Raw genomic sequence first — 27,443 nt, 5'->3', positions numbered from 1 at the left:
GAGAGCCAGGGCAGGGGACAGCAGGGCAGGCAGCAAGGGGTCAGGGGCTAAGCACGGCAGAGGCCATTCCCGTGAAGCACGAGACCTGTGGCTGGCCCATCCGTCGGTGTCTCCCGCTGTGCAGTCAGAGCCTTGGGCGAGCTCTGGGCTCAGGCCGGCTCCTGCTCTCCCAGTCCCCGGCTGGCACTCTCAGGTGTGGGAGGACGTGGCGGGGGTGGGGGTGGAGGAACATAAGAAGGGGGCAGAGGCTGGTCCGTCAGTACTGGAAGGACAGGGATGATGGACGGGGATAGGGAGGAGAGGAGCTCCTAAGTGCAAGGGACAGAGGTGACATCCGTTTGTGATGGATGCAGACCCTTGGGGAGTGCCAGCAGGCAAGGGCAGGAGCCCAGGACACATGTGTCCCAGCTCATCTCTGCTGAGGTTCGAGCAGCCGGCCCAGCCCCCAGGAGGAGAGGAAACACTGTGTGCCCTAGGGAAGGGCCCTGCCCACCTCCTGCCTGCCGGTCCTTCCTGCTGGAGCTGGCCAGCCCCAGTGCCTCCAAGCACCTCCCCGCCTCTTCCTCCGGTGCTCAAGGTGCCTGTGTGAGGCCAGGACCCCATCTGAATAGAGGCAGAAGATGAGAAACCAGAGAGAATTCAATGAATAAAAGCACAAATGTAGCAGAACAGGGTTCAAAGCCCAGACTCTCCTTGTACGCGCTTGAGGACTTAGCGATGGAGACAAAGCTTGGAGCGCACCGAGGCATCCAGTGACACTGTCAGTTGTCACTGATGTTGATGCCTTTGACTGTCAGAGTGTGATCTGAGATCCTCCGGTCCCCACCCCCACCCTGGGAGGGCGCTGTGAGCTCCCCGGCCTGGCAGGACCATGCTGGGCCCAGACCAGTTGTGCAGCTCCATGGTTAGTGCCCATGCAGGACAGGAGCAGGAAGAGTCTCGGGTCACGGCAGGACAGATGGCTGTCCAGTATGGAGTCCCAGCATTGAGAAACTGCCTCAGCCCCAGGGAGAGCCCCAGGGACGGAAGCTGTCTGCCCGCGCCCCAGCAAGGCTCAGGGAACGGCGGAGGCATTCCCAGCTTGGAAGAAGATATGGCAAGATGTGCAGGGCCCTGCATATCTGGAGGCCAGGCTGCAGCCAATCGGCCTCTCTGGATCTCTGCCTCCCTCTGACCTGTTGGCTCAGAGATGCAGAGGCCCAGACTGGGATCACAGGACGTTCCCTGCCCCCCAGTCACATCCAGTGTTCCACCTGCCTCCCTCTGACCTGCTGGCTCAGAGATGCAGAGGCCCAGACTGGGATCACAGGACGTTCCCTGCCCCCCAGTCACATCCAGTGTTCCACCCCCCCCCCCCAGGCAGCGCAGCCCTGTCCCCAGGCGCTGGGCACCCCAAGCCTGGTCTCCCGTGCCTCTCCTTGAAGCTCCCTAAGGAGACCCCCTAGGGCACAGCCCACGGCCCCTTGCCTTGGCATGAAAGCTGAGGCCTGGGGCTGGCCCCCGACAGCTCTTGGGGATCCGCTTGGCTCCAGTTCAGCCCTGCTCCAGGGGGGCCTTCTGCGGTTGTGCCGACGCTGCCACAGGCACTGGCCTTCTGTGCTCTGCTTTCTGCCTTGGGCTTCTGCCCAGGGTCGCACTGTGGCTTCTGCAGCCGCCACTGGAAAGCAGCTTGAAGTCGGTGTGTGGTTCTGACCTCAGTGTATGGACGGGGAAACTGAGGCCCTGGGAGCAACGCTTGTCCTAAGTCACCCAGCAAGCCAGCGACACAACACACACAGGCTGGAGCAGGCTTCTGCCTTCCCAGGGGCCGGGGGCCCTGTCTGCCATGCCTGGCTTTCTGGGGCCAAGAATCCCACCCTTACCTCCCCAACTGACATCTGCTTTAAAAAAAAAAAAAAAAAGATTTATTTATTTCAAAGGCAGAGTTAGAGAGAGGGAGAGAGATCTTCCATCTGCCGATTCACTCATCACTGCTCAAATGGCTGCAGTGGCTGATGCTGGGCCAGGACAAAGTCAAGAGCCAGGAACTCCATCCCGGTCTCCATGTGTCCCACGTAGGTGGCAGGGGCTCAAGCACTTGCGCCATCATTCACTACTTTCCCAGGTGTATCAGCAGGAAGCTGGATGGGGAGCAGAGCAGCCGGGACTCAAACTGGAGCTCTGATACAAGATGCCGGCGTCACAGGCTGCGGTTTAACCTGCTGCGCCACGATGCTGGCCCCTGGATTCTGTTTTTTAAAATCTCACGGAGGGATCTTTGCTTGGTACTCCCTGCAGTTCAGCGCAGTGGGCCAGGCCCCAGAGCACCTGCCTCATGCGGGTACCTGCCTCGTGCACGAACCTGCCCACTTTGCTCTGCACCCTGGCTCCCAGGTCGCCTCTCCGAGCCCCAGTTTGCTCATCTGCTGAGAGGGAGCCCCGAACCCAGGCTCTGGGCTCCCCGTGCACCCCCAAAGCAGGGTGGTTAAAGTGAGGAGGGCTGAGAAGGTGTGAGAGCTGTTTCTTTTGTTCCATTTATCTCAGCAGCCTGGGAGGGGAGAGTGGCAGGCCCGGGCCACATAGACAGCAGTGGGAATGCTGTCACCGAGTTCTATCCTCCCTGCAGCTCCTCCTGCCCAGGACCTGCCCCCAGGGTGACCACATTAAAAGCCTGAGCCCCAGGGCCTGGCACAGGAGGGCAGAGCTCACCCAGCCTATCCCGGTGGTCCCAGGCTGCTCACCCACCCCGGGCCACTCACCTGCCCTTGCCCAAGCACCTGGTGCCCTCCCCATTTTATTAAAAAAGAAAAAAAAGGGCTGTCTGGTCAGGCGTGAGCCCCCAGGCGTGTGCCCAGGTGACAACTGCTGACGGTCACTCTGCCCTGTGTCTCCTCCCTCCCAGCACCACCGCCTCGCCGCCCCCGCTGCCTCTCGAGCCCACCCACAGCTCCGGGACTGCCAAGCCGTCCGAGCAGCTCCAGCAGCAGGACCCGCCGCCGGGCCCGGCCAGCAGCTCTGCGCCCAGCCGCCCTTGTCTCACTCCTGGGCTCCTCCCTACCTTCGCGGCCGCCCTGGCGGCCCCCTTCCTGCTGCACAGCCTCGGGCCCTCCTGACCTCAGCTGCCCCGTGCCACCCGGCCCCCGCCCCCTCCTCCCAGGGGGCACCAGCCCTGCGCGGGCAGCTGAGCAGCTGACGGGATTGGCTAGAACACTAGAGCTTTATCGTGCCCGAGTTACATCTTCTTTTTTGTAGAAGGATCTTAATTTCCCATAGTGCTATGGGGCTCTCTTGTAAAATATGTGTCCATATTAAAAAAGAAAAATGTATTTATTCTACCGATAAAGCTATTTCTATGTGGCCTATGTCATAACCCCTGAATTAGCCGCAACGCCAACCCAGCACGTCTGTGGCCCCATGTGGGCCGTGGCTTTGAACTCAGCTCCATCCCTCATCGCCTCGCCTGGGGCCCCTGGGTCCGGGTTTGGGCAGGCAGACAGGCTTAGCTTTTGTGAAGCTGGATGTGAGAGCTGGCGGTGTGAACGCCCACCTGCTCCCCTGTCCTGGACAGGTGCGTCCCAGGCCTGGGGAGGGGTTTAGGAAAGAGAATGCTGCTATTTTGGACCCCCTGAGTGTCTGTGAACCTCCAAGGGCCTGGGGTGGGGGTGGGGTGGGGGGAAGGTGGCCCCAACCGAATGGCAGATGAGCCAGCTGAAAGCCAAAGACAGTGGGCCCCAAGGGGCTGCCCGAGGCCAGCCCCTCCCTGATTAGGTGTCCTGGGTCTGGCACGCACCCCTGGGAAGCTGTTGAAGTCCCGGCTACGCGGGGTGAGCTGGGCCACAGCACAGGTGTGGGCACAGAAGGACCGGCACAGGGACATGGGCTCTAGGAGTGGCGTTGTCCTTGCGGTGAGGAGAGCCACCGTGTGTCCCAAGCCTGCAGCAGGGCAGGCACTTTGCACACTCACGTCATCACTCGAGATCTGTGTGGTGTGGTCAGCCCCGTTTCACAGATGAGGATACTGGATCCCCAAAGAGAAGGGACTTGCTCAAGGTCACCCTCGCCCCTCACGGTCACATTGCCTGCCCAGGCAACTCCAAGGGAGGTGGGTGTGGCTCAAACAGGGGCGGGCACTAGCTTCTCAGTGCAGCACCAGTCATTCCTGGCCCCCGTGACTGAAGGTCCCCCAACTGAGGGTCCCACCTGTCCCGTGCCTCACTCGTCAAATCCGGGAGCCCCTGAGAGCTGTCCCTGCCAAAGCAGGCTGGGGCTGGGGCTGGGGACAGCTGTGGGGCCTGGGGAGGCAGAGCAGCCACATAGGGGCAGGCAGGTGACTGAGACTCAGAGACTCACCTCACCCTGTGTGCCCAGGGCGGTGGCCGCAGGGCCAGAGGCCCTGGGCAGCTGGACTGATGGCTTCCTGGGACCCGGATGCGCACAGGAACCTCTCTGGACAGATCAGAATACCAGTAAGAGCAAGTGTAAGTCCCAGAGAAGTGAGACACTTCTCCAAGGCGACACAGCCGGGGGTGTGCCCAGCCTCGCTACACGGGGACTCCTGGAAGGCAGCGGCTGGGACACCCTGCCATCGCGCCCAGCATGGTAGCTGTCTCCCGTCTGAGATGCTGGAAGTCTAGGCAGCTCATTAGAGGGCCAGAGGCCCCTGGGCATCCTGGCCGGCAGCTGAATTCTTTTCAGCTCAGCCCAGATGGACATGTTTGAGCCTGAGACCTGGCAGGAGCCAGGAGCTGTGCTTCAGACGGGCCAGGCAGCCCCGTGGGCACCACACTCTAAACTGAACTTGACCTCAGCCAGAGCTGGAGCACGCTTCTCCTTGGCACAGATGCGCCTTCCTCTTTCCGAGCAGCAAGGAGCTTAGCTGACTTAGAAAACAGAGTCAGAAGTTGGACATCAAACGGATTGTGTCGAGAGCTAGGCGAATGAGATAAGTGTCAAGGAATTAGAAACACACAGGCCAGATCCCCCTGTGTTTGAGGCAGAGTATGGCGTGAGACATGTTGGGAGGGAGCTTGAGGTTAATTAAAGATGAAGCACTTGGGTAAACAGTCCAGGCACCTGACCGTGTGCCCAGAGCTGTGCCAGGCCTGGGGCCAAAAACATCAGTGAACACAGAAGGGAATTACGGAGGACGGGCAGCGCTGGGCCCTGTGCCGGGGCTGAGTCTAAGCCCCTTCCTTGGCCTACAGGAAATCACTGCCCACGTAGATGGGACGAGCAGCCACGCCCTGGGGTGTCCTTGCCTGGCCCTGGCTTCAGGCAGACCCAGCCCTCGTCTCTGCCATCGCCCTCCTCTGGGCAGCACCTGAGAGTTTAGAGAACAAGAGGGCGTGAGCTGATTAGACAGGCGCATGCCAAGAGCAAGCAGAGCCACTGTGTGCCGGGCACCCGGAGCCAAATGGAGCTCACGGATCCCTTTGGGTCAGGCTGCGGGTACCCTCAGCTCGCTCACTTAAGTCCCAGGAGAAAAGGCACACAGGCAGGAACCGGCAAGGGCTGGGCACTGCAGCCCTCCCACGCCAGGGAGTCAGCCTGCGGGAGCAGCCACTCGACCTCTCTTCCAGAATGCTCTGTGCACCTGGCCTCACCCAGTGGTTCTGCTCCTCGAAGGGCTTTGTGGACCTTCCTCGGGACTCTGCTGCTGGACTTCAAGGCCTGCCACCAAGCTGGTGAAGGCCTGGCAGCTCAGCCGTGGCCCAGCCCCCAGTCTCAGGAACCCTGACCCTACGGCCAAGAGCCCTGAACAGCCTCGTCTCCTGGCCTCCTTCCAGTGGCCTGTCTGAGGTGCCTGCAGCAGGTAGGGGCAGCCAGAGCCCCGTCACCCAGGGTGGAGGTGGCAGAATCAGGCTGCCAGGGAGCCCCAAGGGCAGCTGAGGGGCCCTGCGGCCTTGGGCCTGAGATGGGAATGGGAGACGTGTAGGGGCTTGTGCTGGCTGTGACCACACCTGCCCTTCGCAGAATCGGGGCTGGCGTTGGGTTTTCAGTGGCCCTGGGGTAAGAACCGAAGTCCTCAGCCTGGACTTGTAGATCCTCCTTGGTCCATCTCTGCTGGCCTCGCCGGCCATGTCTCTCCTCTCTCCCATCCTATGCCTGGCTAGATGGAATCGTGTTTCTAGAACAGACAGGATGCTCCATACCTGCTGCCCCCTAACCTGGAAACTCCCTTCTCATCCCCCTAGCTACTCATCCTTTGAGGATCAACCCGGATAGCACCTCTTCCGGGAAGCCCGTCAGATTCCCTTGTGTTTTCTCAGCATCTATTGCAATACCCACTGCCCAGAGCTGCGACTGTCTGATGGTGTGTCTGCTCCCCATCGGACCATGAGCAGCTGAGTGGCAGGGGTCACGTGACTTCACAGTTGTGCTCAACAGCTGTGTAGAGAGGCAAGAGGGAGGGAAGGAAGCAGAGAGAGGGGGAGGAAGAGAGGAATGAAGGAAAGAAAGCAGAGAGGCAAAGCTTAGCTCTGCCAGAGGAATCATTTCCACCAAGCAAAAGCTGTGGGAAGGTGGTGGTGAGGCGCCCGTCAGCAGAGGTGTGCGAGCAGGGCCGTGGGGCCCAGGCCGCAGTCGTGGGAGGAGAGTGGAGGTCTTGGAGGGGCACTGGCATAGATGACTTCCTAGGTCCCTGGTGGCTCTGTACTGCTCAGGTTCTTTGAACGTTGTTATTTTTACAAAAATCCGTCCAAGCAGCCAAAAAAATCACCCCCGCTGGCCGCCTGAGCGGGTACGGCTCAGGACTCGGTCCAGCCTCCCGCTCTCCCACAGCACCGCCAGCCCCTCCCTGCTGCTCAGCAAGCCAGCCAGGCTTGCCCGCTCCCCTCAAGCGGGCGGGGGCTTGGGGGACTTCAACAGGGGGGAGAAAAGGGAGGAGTCCTGAGAACAGAGGGATCCCCCCACCAGCCTTTTCCACGCAATAGCAGCTCTCCCTAGCCTGTCGATACTGCTTCACTCTGCTCGGTGACCTTGGGCAAGTCCTGGCCCCTCTCTGGACCCCCAGTTCTCCATCTGTCAAACAGAGACCCCATTTTCTGCCTGGGCTGCCCGGGGCTGCGGGTAGGTAGGCCGTGTGCAATCCTGGGGCTCCATGGCTGTGAGGTGCGACCCCTCCTCAGGCTCACGTGTGGCTTTCCTCCCGGGACCCCCAGGCTGGCGTAGGGCTGGGAGTGTGCAGTAGGCCGAAGGGCGACAGAGTAGCGTTCCCTGATGGTCCCTTCCTGCAGCAGGAATGAGTACAGGATCCAAGCCTCAGATGTTTCCAGTGAGCCACCAGGGACCAACAGCGCTCCGACATCTCGGTCCCTGGTGACAAGGACCGGCCCTGGCCAGAGGAGGGTTCGCCAGAGCCTTGGCCCTTACCTGAGCCTGAGATCGCAGATGGTCCCCACCCTGACTCCCTGTGTGACACGGGCTTTGGATCTTACTGTATCTGGAAGGTATTCTCTGGTCTCCGCTGTGAATTCTCACCAAGAGTTCTTTAAGAGTATAATGGAAGACAAAGAAAGATGCTATTAATGTTATTTTGCCAAAAATATTTTTGTAGCATAATATATTAATAAAAGACACTATGGAGCCCGCGGCTTGGTGTGTTTGTGTGTGCGGAAGGCGTGCCTCTTCGGGGAGCTGGGAGGGGAACTGCCTTTGCTTCCAGGGCAGAGCTGCGGCAGGGGAGTGGAGCCACTGGAAGGCCTGTTTTCCATGCAGAGGATCGGGCAGGATCTGGGAGTGCCGCTCCAGAGCAGCCCGGCGGCTGCAGAGGCCTCATACCAGGGAAGTGGGGATCACCCCACCAGGCGCCTGAGCCGCCCACAGGTGAGGGCAAGGGGCTGCCTGGGAGCTACACAGGGCTCGTACCTGGGCCCTCCCTCCCTCCCACGCCAAGACCTGGGGATGTCTCTCATCACTTCTGCCCGCTTTTCTCTGCCCGTGTTACTCTCCCAGGCCATCACTGGAGCCACTGCCACCTCCCCCTGTGCCCCGTCCAGCCCCCACCCCCACTGCAGCCAAAGGGAATCCCATAGACGACAGAAGGGACAGTGTCCGCTGCCGGCTTTGAGACTTCCTCGGTGATTGGGGGGTGACACAGGGCTCCCTGAGACCTACCCAGCCCGGTCATTGCTCTGCTGAACTCCTACATGTCCTGCACAGCCCAGCACTGTCGGTTCTGAGATGCTGTGCAAGAGTCATCCCTCCCTGCCGGGAGGGCCAACTATCAGCCCCGTGTTAGGCCAGGACCACAGGTGTGCGTCTGTCACGTCAGCCCCACACCCGGCGGTTTGCATCCGCTGTAGAGACACCATCGGAAGGGACTTGAAAATGTCCACGGAGGAATGGGATTGAAGGATAATGTGAATTTGCCAAGAGTGATTAGAAGCGGCCTCACGGATGGTGGGTGCGTGAGGAAGAATGGGGGAGGAGAGGACAGTGCGGGAGCTGCCTGGGGCCCGCACGGGGCGTCCGGGCTGCAAGTCCCACGGGGCCGGCCTTTGTCCCTGGAACGCGGGGGAAGGAGAGCAGCAGTGGAAGAGCTTCTGCTTCTAAAACCCCAGCCGTCTTCACCAGACCGCTCGTTGGCCGTGGAAGGTGGGGTATGTGGCTGCACCCCAGACAAAGGCTACCAGCAACAGCGCAGCGGGGAGCTCGGGTTTTCTGAGCACCTGGCGGTGCCCATCGGTGGTCTCGGTGTCACAGGTATCAGATCACTTAATTCTCACAGCTGCTCTGCCTCGGCCCCATTTTACAGATGTAGTCAGCAAGGCAGGGAGAGGCTAGGTGCTTTGACCATGCGCCCACAGCGTGCATGTGCTGCAGGCAGCACCGGAACCCGGTAGAAAAGCTCCCAGCCCATTCTCACCTTCATCCAGCCCCTCTGTGCTGCAGGCTAGGCCAGGAGGGCACCAGACCCACAGGACCCAACTGGGGCTCCATGTGGCCAGCCCCTCCCACATCCCAGGGCCACGCCCACAATGGGACAGAGCCCCAGAGCTGCAGTGAGGGAGCCTGGTCCTGCTTCCCACCCCGTCCCGGGCCAGGATTGCGTTCAGGATCTTGGGCTCTGCCCTCCAGCTGCCTAGAGGCCCAGTGACCTGCCCTGGGGGCCGCGGTCCTCTGAGTGCTCCCCAGGTGCCGACCTTCCTGGAGGAGAAGCTGCGACCCAGGAACAGGGTCTCGGGTACAGCAGGATGGGTGGCTGAGCGGCCGAGGAGCTCCCCTGAGCCCTGTGGCAGCGGGAGCCCCAGGAGCCCTGCCCCACCTCTGCTGTGCTGCCAGACAGAGTCCCTGCACCGAGCCACTCCCTCTAAAGTGCCCGCTGTGGAGAAACAGGCCGCCTCAGCCGAGAAGAGATCCCTGGAGCCAGGGGACCCCCATCCCATAAGCCACACCAGATGGGAGGCCCCTCTGCACAGCCACAGAGCCAGGAGCCCGGCCCTGGGGGAGGGGGGAGCTCAGGGAGGAGCTTTGGCTGAGTGAAGGGCAGGGCTCCCCAAACCCCCCACTGCTTATGGAGCTCTCTAATACAGGAGGTGTGTGGACAGCCGCGCATCTAGGCTACAGGTAGATGGGAACAGGAAGCCCGGACTGCTCACCTGGGCTCCAGGAACTGAGGGCTGTGGGAGCTCCAGGACTGGCTGAGCCCGGCAGGAAGCCCTTCCCTCCTCCCTCCCTTCCAGGCCTGCCAAAGCAGAGGGAGCCCTGTGGCCTGGCCTGCAGGATGGAATTCTGGAATTGGGAATTGGGGCAGGGCCGGCCGGGTGGAGCCCAGGGTGGGGGCTCCAGCTGCACTCACTGCCGCCAGCAGCAAGCCAGGCAGGCTGGGCCGCCACTGTTGTGGCATCGTAAAATGAAATTATTTTCAGAAAATATTCCTAAAATCATGTTTGATGTCGGTCGGCTCTGGGCTTGCCAAACAGTTCTTGTGTTTCCTATTTTCTTATTTTTCCATCTCTTCCTCCCCGATCCGTCACCAACAGAGAGCGATATGGCTTCCAACCAGAGACGGGCGCTCCCAGGCCAGGCCAGGCAGGCACGCAGACCCCCAGACCAGACACTGGGATTGAGGTGGGCTGGGCGGGGAACAGCAGGAGGAGACAGCAACAGGGGGGAAATACCTAGAGAGGTGCAGACTCTGAGGAGAAGGGGGCACCAGAGTGACAGACAGACAGACACAGGGGGTGGAGACAAAGAGGGAGACTGAACAAGGAAGTCGCCCTCGGAAGGGGCCTCGTTGGGGAGACAAACAAGCAAGAGGGGGTGGATGCAGGGAGAAGGGACTGCTTGGGGTCAGACTCAGCAGGGTCCAGGCAGACAGTGCAGGCTGGGACCCAGGAACCGACTGGGCAAGGGGGATCCTCGCCCAGGGACTCGTGACCCAGCTTCCCAGGAGGCCAGGCGCCTTGAGGTCAGGCTCTGGGACTCAGCCGGGCAGCCCTCCCCCTTGAGCCCTGACCTTGTCCCTTGCCCTCGCCCAGGCTCCTCTCCTTCATCTCTGTAGCGGGGGCGATGAAAGCGTCCTGGCCCGGGTGGTGATGAGGTTTTCAGGTCACAGCAGATGTGAAAATGCCTTGCAGACCAAGGCCCCCGCCCGTTAGCTGTTACCGCAGCCGCCCCTGCAGGCAGCACAGGCCAGGGCCCTGAGCAGCAGCCGCCGCCGCTGGGGGCCTCCCAGCTGGGCTCAGGAGCTGGGGCTGTGGCCCACAGGCTGAGGCTTGGGGGACGCTGCCCCACAGGCAGCAGGGAGCCACAGGAAACATGGAGGAGTGGCAGGGTGTAGCATAAAAGCTACCCCGGCCAATCTCTACCTCCCCTCGAGTCTCAGTTTTCCCATAAAAAAATGGGAAAGGAGAGCCCCGACCCCAGAGTTACCATGAGGACAATGGATGAAGTGGGTGCACCTGTGCTTTGTAGAACCCACGTGCTTGTGGTGGTGTGCTTGTGGGGCCATGAGGATGAGGAGGAAGGAAGATAGTTACTGAGCCCGGCCCACCCCTCTGTCCTATGCCTGCTCCATGAAGTCGTGTGATGGGCCAGGAGTGGAAAGGCCTTGGCAGCACTACTGAGGGTCCCCCAGGAAGGGTGGCCTCTGCCCACCTGCCCTCGCTCGGCCCCTCTGCAGCAGCTCGCCCACCGGAGCCACACCCAAAAGCACACACCCTAGGCACCTCCCTGGACCTCAACAGGAATTTGGACTTGAAAGGCAGTGGCGGGGGTGCCATCGCTGTGGCATAGTGAGTGAAGCCGCCACCTGCAGTGCTGGCATCCCATATGGGCTCTGGTTCTAGTCCCAGCTACTCCACTTCCCATCCAGCTTTCTGCTATGGCCTGAGAAAGCAGTAGAATCTGACCCAAGTCCTTGGGCCCCTGCACCCATGTGGGAGACCTGGCAGAAGCTAATGGCTCCTGGCTTCGGATCAGCACAGCTCCGGCTGTTGTGGCCATACGGGGAGTGAACCAGCAGATGGGAGGCCTCTCTCTCTCTCTCTCTCTCTCTCTCTCTCTCTCTGGCTCTCTGTAACTCTGCCTTTCAAATAAAATAAATAAATCAGAAAAGGGAAGGAAAAGAAAAAGAACGAGAAAAAGAAAAAAGAAAAGGAAAGGCAGTGGCTCGCCTGTCTACTAGAACCTGCCACCAGGGGGCAGTGTTGCTTGACCTGTAATAGTGGCCTCCCAACAGGTGATGAGGGAGCAGTGAGGCTAGAAATGGGGGGTGGGCTGGAGAGGCTGGGTCTCCATCTTGGGACTCAGTCCCAGCCTGAACAGGCAGGATGGCCAAGAGGCGTCTCCCCCAGGGTTCTCGGTGCCTTCAGGTGGAGGCAGAGCCTGGGTTTTGGACTCCCCTCTTCTAGCACACTGTGGTTTGCCTAGACTTGGAGCCCTGGGCTGAAGTCTGGTTCCCCTGGGTTCCCAAAGCCTGCTGCTCCAAAACAGAGCCCTGTGCTCAGAAGCCCGCTCATGTAGACACGGTATTAAAAAACACATGCATGTGCAAAGAGCCATCAGGAGCCAGCCTTGCACGGGGCAGAGCTGAAGACACATCCCTCCCAGAAGCAGACACTGAGTGGCAACAACAAAACACATGGAGCTCACCATCAGGCAGGACACTTCATCAAAGGGCTGGAATTAACAGGGGACGGTGCTGCTCCCTCCTTCCCCGGGATCCTACTTCTCACGCCCTCTGCAGTCTGCCCAGGCGACCTCCCCAACCATGTGGCCCCTGCCCTCCCCTGGACACCACAATCCAGCCAAGTGGAACCACCCCGGCTCCCACCAGTCACCAAGTCCATCTCTCGGCCCCCACGGTCCTTTCTGTCTTCTGTTCTTTGGGGCCTAGCCGAATTGCTACCTCCCCGTGGAAGCCGGCCCTGGGTCCACCCAGCCTCACACAGCACATGTCCCCGGCTCTGTAGGCATCCGATCTTGAGTTACGTATTTGGTGTACCTTACACCCTTAAACAGCTTTTGAAAACAAGGCCCACGTCTGCAGAATCCAGACTCGCTCATTGTTACACACGCTGAGTGAACAGTCTAAAAATACAGGCATGTGCTTGATAGTGCTGTCCAAGACTGTGTTCCCCACAAGCAGAACTGAAAGAAATGCCAACGGCCAGGCCCAGCACAGGTGGAAGCCTCCCTGCCCTATCCCAGCTTCCAGGACACTTCTGAGTTAGTGCTTCCCACTGGGGGCTGTGTCACTGCTCAGGGGTGTTGGGGAAGCTTGTGGAGCGCTGGGCATTTCACACAGTTGTGAGGAGAGAGGTTGTGGTCAAGGTCATTAGTGTTTGGTGACCAGCAAAGAGCCCTACAGGAAGAATTGTCTCCCATCTTGCACAATTTTTCCAAGTTTTGCCAAACAGTCACTAGGAGGGCAAAGCCCATTTGTGATTATCTGAGCCTGGAAGCTAATCCTTTACCAGAACACGAAGTATTTACTTGCAATGTCTGAATGTGCATGGGACCTCACAGGAATGCATGTGTGTTGACAGAAGACTGTGTTCTGTTCCTAACTTGACCGAGAGTTGTTTGCCATTTCCAAAAAGCACCCGACTGACAATGGAGCGGCACACATATGCACCCTGCGCGTCAGCTGTCACACGTGTGGTGATTCATGGGGTGCAAGCTTTGACGGCTGCGTTATGTTTGCAAGTGGTGCTGTGCACATTTGATGCCGATATGCCGAATGACACATGGTGTTAATGTAAGATACTTCCCTTGTATTTCTTCTTCCTGATAGCTGGGCCATTACATTAACTTTTTTAAAGATTTAGTTATTTATTTGAAAGTCAGAGTAACAGAGAGAGAGAGGGAGAGACAGAAATAGAGAGATCTTCCGTCCATTGGTTCATTCCCAAAATGGCCATAACAGCTGGGACAGGGTCAGGCCAAAGCCAGCAGCCCAGAGCTTCTTCTGGGTCCACCACATGGGTGCAGGGGCCCAAGCACTTGGGCCATCTTCCACTGCTTTCCCAGGCCATCAGCAGAGAGCTGGATCAGAAGAGGAGCAGCTGGGACTAGAACTTGCCCATATGGGATGCCAGCGCTGTAGGTGAAGGATTAACCTACTGTGTCACAGCACTGCCCCCTCCCCATATTAACTTTTAAAAATCCTCTTGTAGGTGTGTTCTATGATCCGTGAGTCTCACCTCAGTACAGAGTCACTGTGAGACAGCTGCAACACAATGAGACGTTGGATCGGGAAGGGCTGAGAGCCGCTGATGCTTCCACTGTGAGAAAAGAAGCATCCTGAGCTGTCCAGTTTTCTTCCCAAGCCCTGCATGGTTTCCTTACACAGTGGCAGCTGTCCAGGGTGGGAAGCAGCATGATGTGCTCAAAGAGCAGGCGGCCCGGGCCCAGACCCGCTGTGGTCATGAATACAGCGCATGTCCTCAACCCTCAACCCCCCAGCCTTCACTCAGGGACCCCAAATGGCACAAATGGAGAGGCGTGGCCAACTCAGGCCCCACACTGGCTTCCAGGCCTGCTCTGCCCCTGACTTCACAAGGAACATCACTGCGTCGCAGGGGCCCCTGTGACAGATGCAGGGATTGTGGTGGGTGATCTTTAATCGTCTTCCAGCTTTGTCTGGAGGGAATTTCAGGGTCTTGCTCACCCTCCCACCTTTGCATTTAACTGCCGGGCTTTGAAAGCCACCTCCTAGGAAAAAAAAATATTTTCTTTGTATCAAATGCTGAAGCCTGCCAGCTAGCTGCTGCCTGGTGGCTGGACCCTTTTTTTTTTTTTTTTAAGATTTATGTATTTATTTCAAAGGCAGCATGACAGAGAGGACAAGGGGAGGGAGAGAGACAGAAGTCCTATCCATTGGTTGGCTCCCCCCTCCGATGACTGCAGCAGCCGGCCCTGGGCCAGGCTGAAGCTAGCAGTCGGGAACTCCATCCTGGTCTCCCATCGCGGTGGCAGGGGCCCAGGTCCTTGGGCCAACTTTGCTGCTTTCCCAGGAGCATTAGCAGGAAGCGGGGAAGGAATCAGAGCAGCCAGGACTGGAACCAGCACTGTGAGGGAGGACGCCAGCATTGCAGGCTGTGGCTTAACCCACTGCACCACAATTCCAGCCCCTCGATTAGCTTTTACGGCGACCGTCTGGGGCAGGCATTTGGCACAATGGTTGGGTCACTGCTTGGGCTATCCCACCCACATCCGAATACCTAGGTTCAAGTCTTGGCTCTGCTTCTGACTTCAGCTTCCTGCGAACGCATGCCCTGAGAGGCAGCAGGTGGTGACTCAAATACTTGGGTGCCTGCCACCCATATGGATGACCCAGATTGAATTCCCAGATCCGGACTTTGGCCTGGTCTAGCCCCAGCTGTGGCAGGCATCTGGGGAGTGAACAAGCAGATGAAAGATTCTCCCCTCCCTCCCTTCCCCTTCCCTCCCCCCTCCCCTCCCCCCTCCCCTCCCCCTCCCTTCCCTCCCCCCTTCCCCTTTCCCTTCCCCTCTTCTCTCCTCTCCTCTCCTCTCCTCTCCTGTCTTTTCCTCCTCTCTCCCTCTCTCCCCCCTACCTCATTCTAATAAAATAAAAGTAAATTTTAAAACGCATTTTCCCCAGCACGTGGGGAGGCGCTCCAGATCTGTGTTGGAAGCAGTTACGACAAACACGCTGCGGTGAGGTGAATGCCTCAGCACACCCAGGGTGCAAGGTTGGCCGTGGCGCAGAGAGCAGGCTTAGGGGGTATTTGCAACAGGAGGCAGGGAAAGCAGCCGTGCAGGGTGGAGTGGGGACGGGACAGATCAGACAGAGCCTGCCAGGAGGACTTCCAAAATACACGGGGCCGGGGTGGAGGGGCTAGCAGCGTCTGGTGGCTCTGTGAGTGACAGAGCAGGAGGGTGTGGAGAGAGGACTCGGGGAGCGGGCTGGAGCCCCACAAGGCATACGAGGTAGGAAGTGGCCTCCGGGCCAGTGGCGCTGAAGGAGTAAGAGCTCGGGGCTGCACTTGGAGGCCCTACTGTGGATCTTGGATTTGATCAATGACTGCCATTTTATTCGAGAGGATGGAAAAAAATCTTGTCCCTCTGGGATCCTGAGACTCCTAAGGAATGCAGGGGGTGGTAGCTGGGCCGAGGAAGTCAGGAGGCACGGAGGCCGAGCCAACTCTCCCAGTGGGCCCAGGCCCGTCTGCCAGAGCAGGAAAGAGAAACAAACAGAGGCCAGCCGGATCCGGATCGGGCACCGAGCCCCCCGCTGGAGGACCCTCGCATCTCCACGCTGGGCCACGCACCCTGGCAGGTTCCCTGCTGGTGGTGTGGAGGCTGCAGGAAGTCCCGCCCCTGGCGGATCCTCCACCACCCCTGTGAGCACCCGGATCCCGTTCTCCCCAGGACGCAGGCCAGCAGCAGAGGTGCTTGGCCTGCGTGGTTTATGTTCTTTGTGCCGGAGCCACTCCCTTCTGCTCCGAGAGCTGCCCAGCCTCCTGCTCTGGCTCCAATATAACACTTCCCTTTCAGCTTTTGAATTTCAAAGCAAACCTGAGGCTGACTGCAAACAGATGGATGGGGTCATAAAAATCCCCAAGCAGGGAGCAAAGAGGCTCAGAGTTCTGAAAGGGAGGCTCCTTTGGAAGGAGGCCTCCTGCACCCATGCTGGGGCGGTCCCTCCCTCGCCGCCCCCCCGCCCCCCCCCCCCCCCCCCCCGCTCACTCCTTGTGGCAAACACACCAAACATGTCTTTCTCACCTTCAGTGCTTCGACTTCCACCAGGCCTGCGAGGCTCAGTTCCAGCCCCATATTCTCCAGGAAGACTTTTGTGACGTCCTCTTCCAGACCCTGCCCTCTCCCATCCTCCCAGCCTCTGCTTCGAGCTCCTGCACCCGACATGGGTGGTGACCACATACATCCTGGGATTGTTGGCAAGCTTTGTACGTGTGTCAACTTTCCAAACACATTCCATGTCGAAGATGGGAAACTACCTTTCCCTCTTCAACTAAACCAGTGTTGGACATCGAATAGATGCTGAATCAATGCTCAGGAGATGCTTTTCATGCAAAATGCAACTTTATAAAATGTAAGTAACAGCGCACACAGGAAGTGGGTGGAGTAAATGGCACCTCTTGGAAGCTGCAGTGGGGACAGGTTATGATGCGACACAGGAAGCGTCATTCTACTGGGCCGTGGGGTCCTGTTTCCAAGGTGCACTCCAGGAAGTGACTTCATTCAAAGGATCCCTATTATGCCCATAGAATACAAAAGAGTAATTCTTGGCAGAGTGAGCCAGTAGGGCCAGTGCTGTGGCATAATGGATGATGTCCACATCTCATGTGGGTGCCAGTTCAGGTCCCAGCTGCTCTGCTTCTGGTCCAGCTCCCTGCCAGTGGCCTGGGAGGGCAGTGGAAGATGACTCAAGTGCTTGGACCCCTGCACCAATGTGGGAGACCTGAAGGAGGATTCTGGCTCCTGGCTTTGGATTGGCCCAGCTCTGGCTGTTGTGGCCATTTGGGGAGTGAACCAGCAGATGGAAGACTCTCTCTCCCCCACCCCCTCTGTAACTTTGCCTTTCAAATAAATAAATAAATCTTTTTTTTTTTTTTTTTTTTAAAGAGTGAGCTGGTGAGGGAGGCAGATGAGTGATAGAACACACAAGTCTAGAATCAGACAGGCCTGGAGTCAAGCCCCCATTCTGCTACTGATAACCTGTTTGACCTGGCGCAAGTGACTCAACCTCTCTGAGTCTCCATTTGTCATCTGTAAATGGGGATGATGCTGGTATCTGTCCTGCAGGGAGTAAGTAAGAGCCGATGCTCAGCATGGTCGAAGTGCCACTGCCCATGGCCGCCCTGCAGGCCAGGGGAGTGACCGGAGAGGCTGTGCCTGGACCAGCAAGGGGAGCCGACACCAGTGCAGCACGGAGGAGGTGAGGAAAGAGGCAGCGTTCGGACCTCACCCATGAAGGGTCCTTCCCTGGGGGAGGGGCGGGGTAGCCTCCAGTGAGGATAAGAGGTCTGGAGTTACCCTGAATTCAGTGAGAAACTTCCAGGAATTCTGCTCATGAATCATCAATCCACGAAAAGGAGCCTCTCCCGGGAGCTGAGAGTGACGGGAAAGGTGGTGGGGCCCCCGGGAGAGGCCCTTGGGGTGGGGAGTCTGCCATGGACCCCACTGAAGGACTGGGTGGAAGAAAATTAAGGTTCTTTCCTCTTTGTACCTCGCAGAGTTCCACCAGATCAATCGGAAGGTGACATTTGGACAGCAGGCCACTGGCAGGGGGCGCAGGGGAAGGCTCCCCGGGGTGAGCATTCTCTCCGGGAGACCCCTCTGAGAACCCACTGATGCTGCACGCCACAGCAACTGCCCGTAATCAAGGTTGTGTTAGCCACACGGTCAGCTGGGCAGCATTTTCAGTCCATCCACAAGCTCCCGGCCTCTCCAAACAGCGACACATTATAGCAACAGACTGTGCACATGAGACCTTAGGAGTGGTTGCGCCAATCTCGTCATTGTAAAAATTAAAATCAAAATAAGAAAGAAAAGGAGCCAGGAGGGTAGGAGTGAGGGAGAGAGGGGGAGGGAAGGCTAGGAAGTATCATTATGTTCTTTAAAACTATATATGAGGGCCTGCCCCGTGGCTCACTTGGTTAATCCCTGCCTGCGGCACTGGCATCCCATATGGGCTCCAGTTCTAGTCCTGGTTGCTCCTCTTCCAGTCCAACTCTCTACTGTGGCCCAAGTGCTTGGGCACCTGCACCCACATGGGAGACCTAGAAGAAGCTCCTGGCTCCTGGCTTCAGATCGGCATAGCTCCGGCCATAGTGGTCATTTGGGGGGTGAACCAACGGAAGGAAGACCTTTCTTTCTGTCTCTCTCACTGTCTAACTCTAGCTGTCAAAAAAAAAAAAAAAAACCCTATATATGAAATACATGAAATTTGTTCCTTTTATATAAATTTAAAAAATAAAGAAAAATCACTTCTCATTGGCTTAAATAAGATCTGCATTCACAAACAGCAGTTCAAGCTCTCATCTCACACAGCCATGGCCAGCAACAAACATCCCTTAATATCCAGAGTCTTAAGAGCTCTCCTAACATCTCTCTCGCAGGCCACCAGGGACGCCGTGAAGTCGGTGCTGCTGGCCCTCTTTTACGGACACGGACACTGAGGTTTTGCAAGACAAGGGTGACTTCCCCACGCTGCACAGGCAGGCAGTGGCTGCAGGCATGCGCACGGAGAGCCCGAAGACCGCATGTGCTGTCCCAGCTACTCTAAGCCAGGCGCTGGCACGGCCCAGCCTCTCCCTTGTGGAGCCCAAGCTGCCCTGTATCGGTCATCCCGCTCGTGCTCCCAGCCTGACCCTGCCCTCCTCAGATCCCTATCACAGCACCTCCTGCCTCCTCTCCCCACACACGTCCATCCACTCGACCCACGGGATGGCACATGCAGGTAGCCAAGATCTTGCCTAATCCCTAGGCATGCTCCCTCCCTTAGTGCCTCGGCCACCTCCATAACACTGAACGCTCTCCCCAGTCCCTTGCCAGCCCCCCTCCCCTGACACCCAGCCACTACTGGGACCCCTGCACTTGGACGTCAGAAGGCATCTCCAACTCAGCATATTCAAAGCCCAGCTTGGGATGTCCGCCCCCACATCCCCAGCACCTCGTCCCTGCAATGGTGCCCCCACGCACAGGGTCCTTCCAAGCACACGCCGTGTCCCCTCGTCCCCTGTGCTCTGTCCATCCTGATGATTCTGCTGTCAGAGCACACCCGGAAATGGACCTCTCATCCCTACTGCTGCTGCCCTGAGCCAGCCACCTCTCTTGCCAGTCTCCCATCCAGGTCCCCATGGCCCAGGTCGCCACCCACCCTCCGCCTGCATGCCACAAGGCCATGTGCTCCTTCATGGTGGAAATCACAGACTGTACTTTTCCTGCTCAGGGAACCCCAGACTTAGAATAAATCACCAGTGCCCCGGTCATCCCTCTGACACCACCCACTCCACCCTTCTCCATGCTCAACCTCTATCAATCACCCTGGTCTCCCTATGACTCCCAACCATCCCAGAGTCTTTCTGTGTTAGGATTTCACACGCATTGTTCCTTCTACCCCAAATACTCTTCCAGCTGTTGGGGGCCTTTGGGGAGTGAACCAGCAGATGGAATCAATCTCTCTCTCTCTCTCTCTCTCTCTCTCTCTCTCTCTCTCTCCCTCCCTCTCCCTCTCCCTTCCTCCATCAACTTCTCAAATAAATTAAAATTAATTGATTTTAAAAAGACCTCTGCAAGCTACAACGTTTTCAGAGACATCATTGTTATGTATTGAGAAAAATAATAAAGTGGTCAAATCATTAACATCTGTGCTTCCATCCAACTCTAGAATAAAGAACCCAGCTCATGTCACTCCCTAAGCCAGTTGCTGGTGCTGGTCATGGAGCTGCTGAGCCCAGTGTTTGGTGACATCATTCCAGAGAGACCCTGCCCAGCTCGCCTGCCTCTTGGCAGCACAGATCAGGCTCTGCCAAGTGCTCCCTGCAGAAGCTCAGCAAGGACGGTTCTCACCTGTCAGCTGCATCCCCCCCCCCCCAAAAAAAAAAAAAAGTCTTGAGAAGATTTGCATTTTGTCTCTTAGATGTAGATATGAATTTCAGAAATTAGAATTTGTTTTTTTTTTTTAAATCTCAGATGACGCCACCCTCCCCTTCAGTAAACGGTGAGTCCGAGAAGAGTGACAGCGCCCGGCGCATCTCTGCAGTCGGCACAGGACCTGTCCCGTACCCATCAGTGACAGCCGCCATCACGCTGTGTGACGCACGCCCCAGGGCTAGCAGTTCACGGCAATAGGCATGGGTGTGCTCAGGAGCTGCCTGGCTGTTCTGAGTGCAGCGGTGCACCGGGACGCGCGCTGAGAGCTGCTGAGTGGGTTCCAGCTGCACTGGGCTCAGGTCTGGCCCAGCTGTGTTCCTCTAGGGACAGGCTGAAGGGGCAGCGCCTTTCTTTTTAAAGATTTTTATTTATTTATTTGAGAGGTAGAGTTACAGACAGTGAGAGGGAGAGACAGAGAGAAAGGTCTTCCATCTGTTGGTTCACTCCCCAGATGGCCGCAACAGCCGGAGCTGCACCGATCCAAAACCAGGAGCCAGGAGCTTCTTCCCGGCCTCCCATGCGGGTGCAGGGGCCCAAGGACTTGGGCTATCTTCTACTGCTTTCCCAGGCCACAGCAGAGAGCTGGATGGGAAGAGGAGCAGCCGGGACTAGAACTGGCGCCCAGATGTGATGCCGGCGCTGCAGGTGGAGGAGTAACCTATGCGCCTTTCTGAGCATGTGCTTCTAGCAGCAATCATGAAAACACAGCTCCTTTAAGGACTCTCCGCTGGCCAAGCCCAGCATCATCAGGAATGTACAAGGCAAGAGTGAGGCTGTGCAGCCCTGGTTCAGTGGTGCGAAGCCGGGACCACCACTGAGACTGCAGCAGGACCCAGTCAATATCGACTAAGTGGGGGAGCGTGTGACATCCCTAACGTCTTAAGGCTCCCTGTGGAATGTCTCTGAGACTCAGTTTCCCTTTCTTTAAAGTGGGGAAGGAATGTTTCCAGCAGTCAAGCAACTCGCCCTGAGTCATACAAAGAACCACCAGTGGAAACAGGATTGAGCCTGGTAGACCTCTCTCCATCCCTCCACAGGGCTCCCTCAGCATACCAGCTGCTCCATGCTGGGCTCCAGGCTCTCTCCCCACGCACTTCTGCAGGGGGTCAGGCCGAGGACTTCTCTTCTCTCAACAGCTGTCCCCCACCCCGCCCTGCCCCGCCAGACCCTGAGCCGCCCTACACAAGCATCCTGCAATCCTCTAGAGCCTACAAACAGTTCTCTCCTTGATCCACATGCCCGTCCAGCTGCCAGGTACTTTCACGGCTGCCCTTCTGCTGCAGCCGGAGCTCACGGCCATGAGCATCCGAAGCCAGCTCTGGCTGATTTCCGCAAAAATGGAACTGATTAAAAGGACATTGAAACATATGTCCATACAAAGACCTGTACACAGACGTTTGTAGCAGCTTCACTCACAGTAGCCAGAGACAGACACCGCTCTGTTCACCAACAGGAGCAGGGACGGCCACACTTGTGGTATATCAGGTAGGGCAATGCCCTCCGCAGTGGCAGGAAGGAAAGCCCTCTCCTACAAACACGCCCCCTGCAGGTGAGCCAGCACCTGCACAGACGGAGCTCAGCATCAGCGAGCGGACGGAAAGAGGCCAGGGAAGAGATGTTTGAATTTCCCTGAAAGTCCAAGCTTCTCCCCCACCTAACACCTGTGCTCGGATGCCTCTAGGATGGTAAGTCACATGCCTCTCTTCCGCAGTGAGACTCAGTTACGACACCTGCGTCCTACATTAGACGGCCTGGGTTGGAGAATCAGCTGACATTTCCAGCTTCCTACAGATGTGCATCCTGGGAGAAATAGGTCAGGGCTCAAGTACTTGAGTCCCTGCCCCCCACATTGAGTTCCAGGCTTCTAGCCTCTGCCCAGCACTGGCTACTGTGGGCATTTGGGGAGTGAATGAATGGATGGGAATTCTCTCTCTGTCTCTCTCTCTCTCTCTATCTCTATCTCTCTCTATCTATCTATCTCTATCTATCTCTATCTCTATCTCTATCTCTATCTCTATCTCTATCTCTATCTCTATCTCTATCTCTATCTCTATCTCTTGTCTTCCTGCCTCTAAATAGCAAGTACATAAAAATTTAAAACAAAGCAAAAGCCCTCTGGAACAGGAAAACTAATCGATAAACATAGAAACAAGTGGTTCAGTGCAGTCAGAGATGGGAGAGGAAATTATGAAGGGCACAGGTAACTTTGGGGGTGACAGGCATGTTCTGCACCTTGATATGAACTTGAGCTGCTCCTCAATAAGATCCGTTACAGAAGCGGCAGACACACCAGGCCTGGCCGAGAGGCAGGTGTGTGAGCACTGGGCTGGCTCACAGGACTGGCAGCAGCTTGGGAGACTGGCCAGGGACTACATGTTCACTGCCATCAGCACTCCCCGAGTTCCTGTGCCATGGTGAGCCCCTCACCGGCCACCACCTCTGCTGCCCTGCCAGCCAGGAGCGCTCCCTTCCACAGCCACCCTCACTGCAGGACACGCCTCCAGATCTAGCTCCCCACCCCACGTCTGCCAGGCCCTGCCCTGAGCTCACTCCAGCGCAAGGCCAGCTGGGAAGACAAGTATCTGTCACCTTCCTGATGCGCAGCAGTCAGCAGGCTCCACTTCTCAGCAAGACCCAGCGGCAGGGCAGTCTGCAAACTGGGGAGATGTTGTAGCAATCAGGCCCCGGAAACGAATGGCGTCTGCTCCATGGGGTTGTCCACACTGGCTACTTCCGTCCCGTCTCCAAGTCCCTTTCCGCACTGTAGGCTGGCTAAGCCATCTCTGCCACTTGGCCACACATGGCTTGCTAAGATCACAGTGGCCTCCCTGTCACTTAATCTGCGTGCCCCTGCTGGCCACTCCCTCTTCTGCAGGCTTCCGTGACACCGGCCCCTCGGGAATTCCCTTCTACCCATCCTGTGATGGTGACTGTGCCCACCGCCTTCCTCTCCCAGGCCTTAGGTGCTGAGCTCCGCGTGGCTCATCCCCCGGCCTCGGCGCCTCTCCCCCGGTCCCACCTCCCACTGGTGGCTCTGATTTGTCCTCTGGTCAGGGCTTCTTCTCCAAGCTTCAGACCCGTCTGGCACCGGCACTAAGCTGGCTCTAGGGCAGCAAGCCGACTCCTCTCTCCCAGGCTGAGGCAGCAGAGAGGAAGATGGGGAATCGCACAGGGGGAGATGGACAGCGAGCATCAGTGGTCGGCTGAAGTGGCTGCGTGACTGCGTGGCCACCACCCTGCTTCCTACAACTGCCCCCAGGCAAGCGGGGAGGGGCAGCGAGGTGAGCATGGCTCAGCAGAGCAAACCCTGCAGGCCCCCAGGTTGGCCTGCTGAGCCCCAAGAATGGGAACAGGGAAGGTTCGAGAGTCCTGGCCCCCACGGCCTCTCCACAAGGAAGGGGAGCGGAGGGGGACTTGACCACCCTCCAGGTCAGGAGAGGGAGAGGGCGGCCAGGCTGTACCTGTCCACTGTATTCACAGCACCCGGGCCGGGAAGCCCCTGTTCTGTGAGCCAAGCAAGGAAGAGCAGAGAGAAAATGGTTGGTCCCACAAAGGTGCCCCAAATCACATTCACGACCTTCCTCTTCCAAGACCTGCACGGTGGCACCGACACCCCTCCAGGTGCCCGAGTCCGGAGGCCAGCAACAGGGACGGGCCTCAGCGTGGGAGACACACATAGTCCCCGTCCGTGTCCACACTCAGCCGACATGGCTGCATGGGCCACACGGGGTCTCTCAGCCCCCAGTCCGTCTCCACATATCACCCAAGCCGGTCCTCTCCAGAGATCACTGAGCACGTCCAGCACTTACCTGACAAACCCTGCCCAGCCCCTTCCTGTACTCTGAAGATGGGCATCAAGCCTGGTGAGCAGAAAGTGCTGCGTGGCCTGCCCTCTCCCTACCCCCACCCCCAAGCTGACCCCGATACTCCTTCTGTTCCTCCACCATGCCTGTCTCTTCTCCCCACAGCCCCTGCACCTGCTCTTCTCTCTCCCCTGCTTCTCTCCTGGCTACCTTCACCTCTGCCTCAGGGACCTTCCACTGGACAAACTGCTCACTTCCTCCACTGTCAGCCCCCAGCCTCTATGCTGAGTGGATGCTGCTGTCTGCTCACTTGGGGGTTAGCTGATGTCGGCCCCTCTTGATTTCCATAAGCCACACGACCCCAGGGATGGGTTGCCCAGCCAGCATTTTATCTGCCATGGCCAGGGCAAGCGGGCCTCCAGCAATGCTTCTTGGGTGACGGAAGGAGTGAGCCCTCAGCTTACTTTTTGGCTTCAGGACCAAGCACAGCCTGAGGCACCCTCTCTATGTTTCTCTCTCCCTCTCCCTCTCCCTCTCCCTCTCCCTCTCCCTTTTCCTCTCTCTCTCCAATGCTTTCTGCTCACCTCCTTCCTCTCTTCCTCCCAGATACCTAGAACTTTGCCCCAGATTCTTCAACTCAAAACTTTTGCACCCACAGCGCCACCTAGAGTCTGTCTGTGAGATGGGCCAAGCCTGCAGCAGGTGGCAGCTTCCCAGCCGTCTTGCAGGAGTCTGCCTTGGCCTGCCTGCTCCACCCTATGTTCTGGGCACATCTCTGGGTCTTCAGACCTCATTTTCCTGGCTTTGAAACATCACCATCTCCAAAGTCCCCCAAGTGCCTGGTGGAGACGGAAGCAGAAAGCAGGGCAGGAAGAAGCACGGATGTGCAACACTGGTACCTTCCCCTAACACTTGCTCTGCCTCTTCAGCTGTTTCTCTCTACTCAACTTGCGCTAATGCACTCGGTTGATGTTACCACGGAGCAAATGCAACAATACAATAGTATTTAAGGCCCCACACGTGTTGAGAGGAACTCACAGTTGCGGAAGAAGCCGTGTGAAAGGAAGCAAGTCTTTCTCCAGACTTCAACCAGTATTTCTCTTTCTCTAAAGTGACAGGTTTTACTCTGGAAGCTTCAACCAAGCATCTTAACACTCGCCCTCCTAATTCCTCCGCTGGTCAGAGACTCGCACGTAAGGATGCTCAGGGCGGGATCCGCGCAACAGCGAATGCGTGGATACAAAGCGCCCAACAGCAGAAGCCTGGCGGGGGAATGACGACGCAGCCCGGATGCTGGGCAGCTACTAGAAATAACGTGCACACAGCTTGATCCTAATTGAGGACTTGCTTGCAAGCTAATTTGGAGCAGAAAAGCACTTTATAATCTATGTACGAAGTGTTGTCTCGACCACGTAAAATGAAAATACACATGTGGGAACATTATGAGAGAACACTCTCGTTGATCCTTAATGATTTACTTTCCCTTTCTCCAGTTCCTAGAATCATTATACTGTGTTTGTTTTCTATTTACAATTCAATATCGGAATAAATGTAAAACTTTGTAGAATACTCTGAAGAATTGTCCTTGATGTGCCTCTGAATTAAAATGCTTCCTTGAACATTTGGTAAAACTCTTCATCGGGGCTGTCTCTGGACCATCTCCTCTCTGCAGAGAGCCCCATGGCCGGCTGCAGCCGCTGGGATCCAAGGGCGAGAGGCCCGAGTGTGTGCCCCTTGCCGGGAGGCTCAGCCAGCATCTGCGGGGTGCTTAGCAATGTAGCTGGGTGCTGCAATAGGGATCCCGTCTCAGCCCCTGTGCCCGCCACAGAGCATCGCGGGCTGCTGAGAGGAGTGAGAGCATGAGGGCTGCCGCTGCAGACGGCCCCCAGCCCCTCCGCCACCTTGACACTCACCATAGCAATCCCTTGGGTTGAGGTTGGGTGATTACAGAGGAGCAGGGGCCCCGTGCACAGCCCCGGGCACGCGGTGGGGGACTTAGTTAAACACTGGCTGAATCTGAGTCCTCTGCCAGGAGCCTGCACGGATGCTCATTGGATCTGCACAGCAGCCCCAGCGGGAAGAGGGCGTGATTGTGCCCATTTTACAGAGAAAGGATGGGACACATGGGAGTGGAGCGGTTTGTTCAAGGCGCCCTCTGGAAAGTTCCCAGCTGAGACGCCACACCGGTCTGCTCCAAGTTCAGCATCCTCTGTCCTGACAGAGAGTAGATGAGACATGACTTGGACCTGAACTTGGACTTGACCCAAGTGTCTTCCCCACTGATTCACCCTGGGACTTTGAGTGACAACCTGTGTTGAGCCTTAGTTTCCTCATCTGTGCCTTGCAGAGTTACTGTAGGTATTAAACAGATCATTCCAGGGACCGGTGCTGTGGCCTAGAGGGTAAAGCCACTGCCTGCAGAGCCGGCATCCCACATGGGTGCCGGTTCAAGTCCCAACTGCTCCACTTCCGATCCAGCTCCCTGCTATGGCCTGGACAAGCAGTAGAAAATGGCCCCAAGTCCTTGGGCCCCTGCGCCTGCATGGGAGACCTGGAAGAAGCTCCTGGCTCCTGGCTTCAGATCAGCGCAGCTCTGGCCATTGTGGCCAATTAGGGAGTGAACCAGCGGATGGAAGACCTCTCTCTCTCTCTCTCTCTCTCTCTCTCTCTCTGCCTCTCCTCTCTCTGTGTAACTCTGACTTTCAAATAAATAAATAAATCTTAAAAAAAAAAAAAAAGATCATTCCACTCGTCAGACATGTGTTCTGGTGCTGTGGGAGTCGACAGGCTGTGCCCCAAGGCCTTCCTTCTGCCAGGAGACAACGTCATTCACCACACTCGGCTGATAGCCAGGGGGCTCCCAGAGCAGAAGGGGCTCACAAGGTCCAGAACATCTGAGAGGGCTTCACGGAGGAGGTGACCTGCAAGCTGGGTCCTCGCACACGAGCAGGAGGTCACCAGGCAGTGCGGTCAAGAAGAGCATTCCCACGAGGGACCTGGTGCTTAGTAGAAGGAGCCTCCTACAGTTACTGCTGACCTTGGGATTGAGAGGAAAACACCCAGTTGTCACGGGCAGGGGAGAGAAGCACTACAGGAGATCGCAGTTCTAGCTGGCGTGTGAGGGTTTCTTGGTGTTTAAGGATGGGAGAGGAGGGAGTGTGTTGTGAAGGAGCCAGCTGAGCGGGCGAGGCTGCAAGAGTGAGGCTGAACAACAAATGGTCCCAGGCGAGCAGGAGGGGCCTGGATCCCAGCAGGGGGGCTGCGGGTGGCACGGGGAGGGGCGCCCCCTTCAGCTCACAGGAGGGAATGCAGGTGTTGGTGCGGATTTGGGGGCAGGAGGCCACTTCCCAGACCCTCCAGCAGAAACCTCAGCATCTGGACCATGGGCAGCCCTGGAACCAGGACTCACTCTGCTCTCTTGTCTTACCTGGCATAGCGTGTTCACACGATCTACTTCTGGAACTATCTCCCCACTAGACTAAGATTCCCTGGGAACAGAAATAATGCCCGGTTCACCTCTGGATCTCCAGCACCAGCCCAGCAGGCTCCAGTCCTAGCCACTGCAGTAAGGTA

General features: G+C 57.5%; 1 protein-coding gene across 1 annotated transcript in view; it reads left to right on the top strand.

The window, feature by feature from the left end:
• Positions 1-7,562, top strand: part of TRABD2B (TraB domain containing 2B) — a 208,136-nt gene extending 200,574 nt beyond the window's left edge. Inside the window, exon 7 of the mRNA XM_062191290.1 lies at positions 2,882-7,562. Coding sequence (XP_062047274.1) covers positions 2,882-3,092 — 211 coding nt within the window. The 3' untranslated portion in view covers positions 3,093-7,562. The remainder of the gene's footprint in view (positions 1-2,881) is intronic.
• Positions 7,563-27,443: the final 19,881 nt, after the last annotated feature.

The sequence above is a fragment of the Lepus europaeus genome, chromosome 5 (genome assembly GCF_033115175.1).
Source record: "Lepus europaeus isolate LE1 chromosome 5, mLepTim1.pri, whole genome shotgun sequence".
NCBI lineage: Eukaryota > Metazoa > Chordata > Mammalia > Lagomorpha > Leporidae > Lepus > Lepus europaeus.
This window is presented reverse-complemented; position numbering and strand designations above follow the sequence as displayed.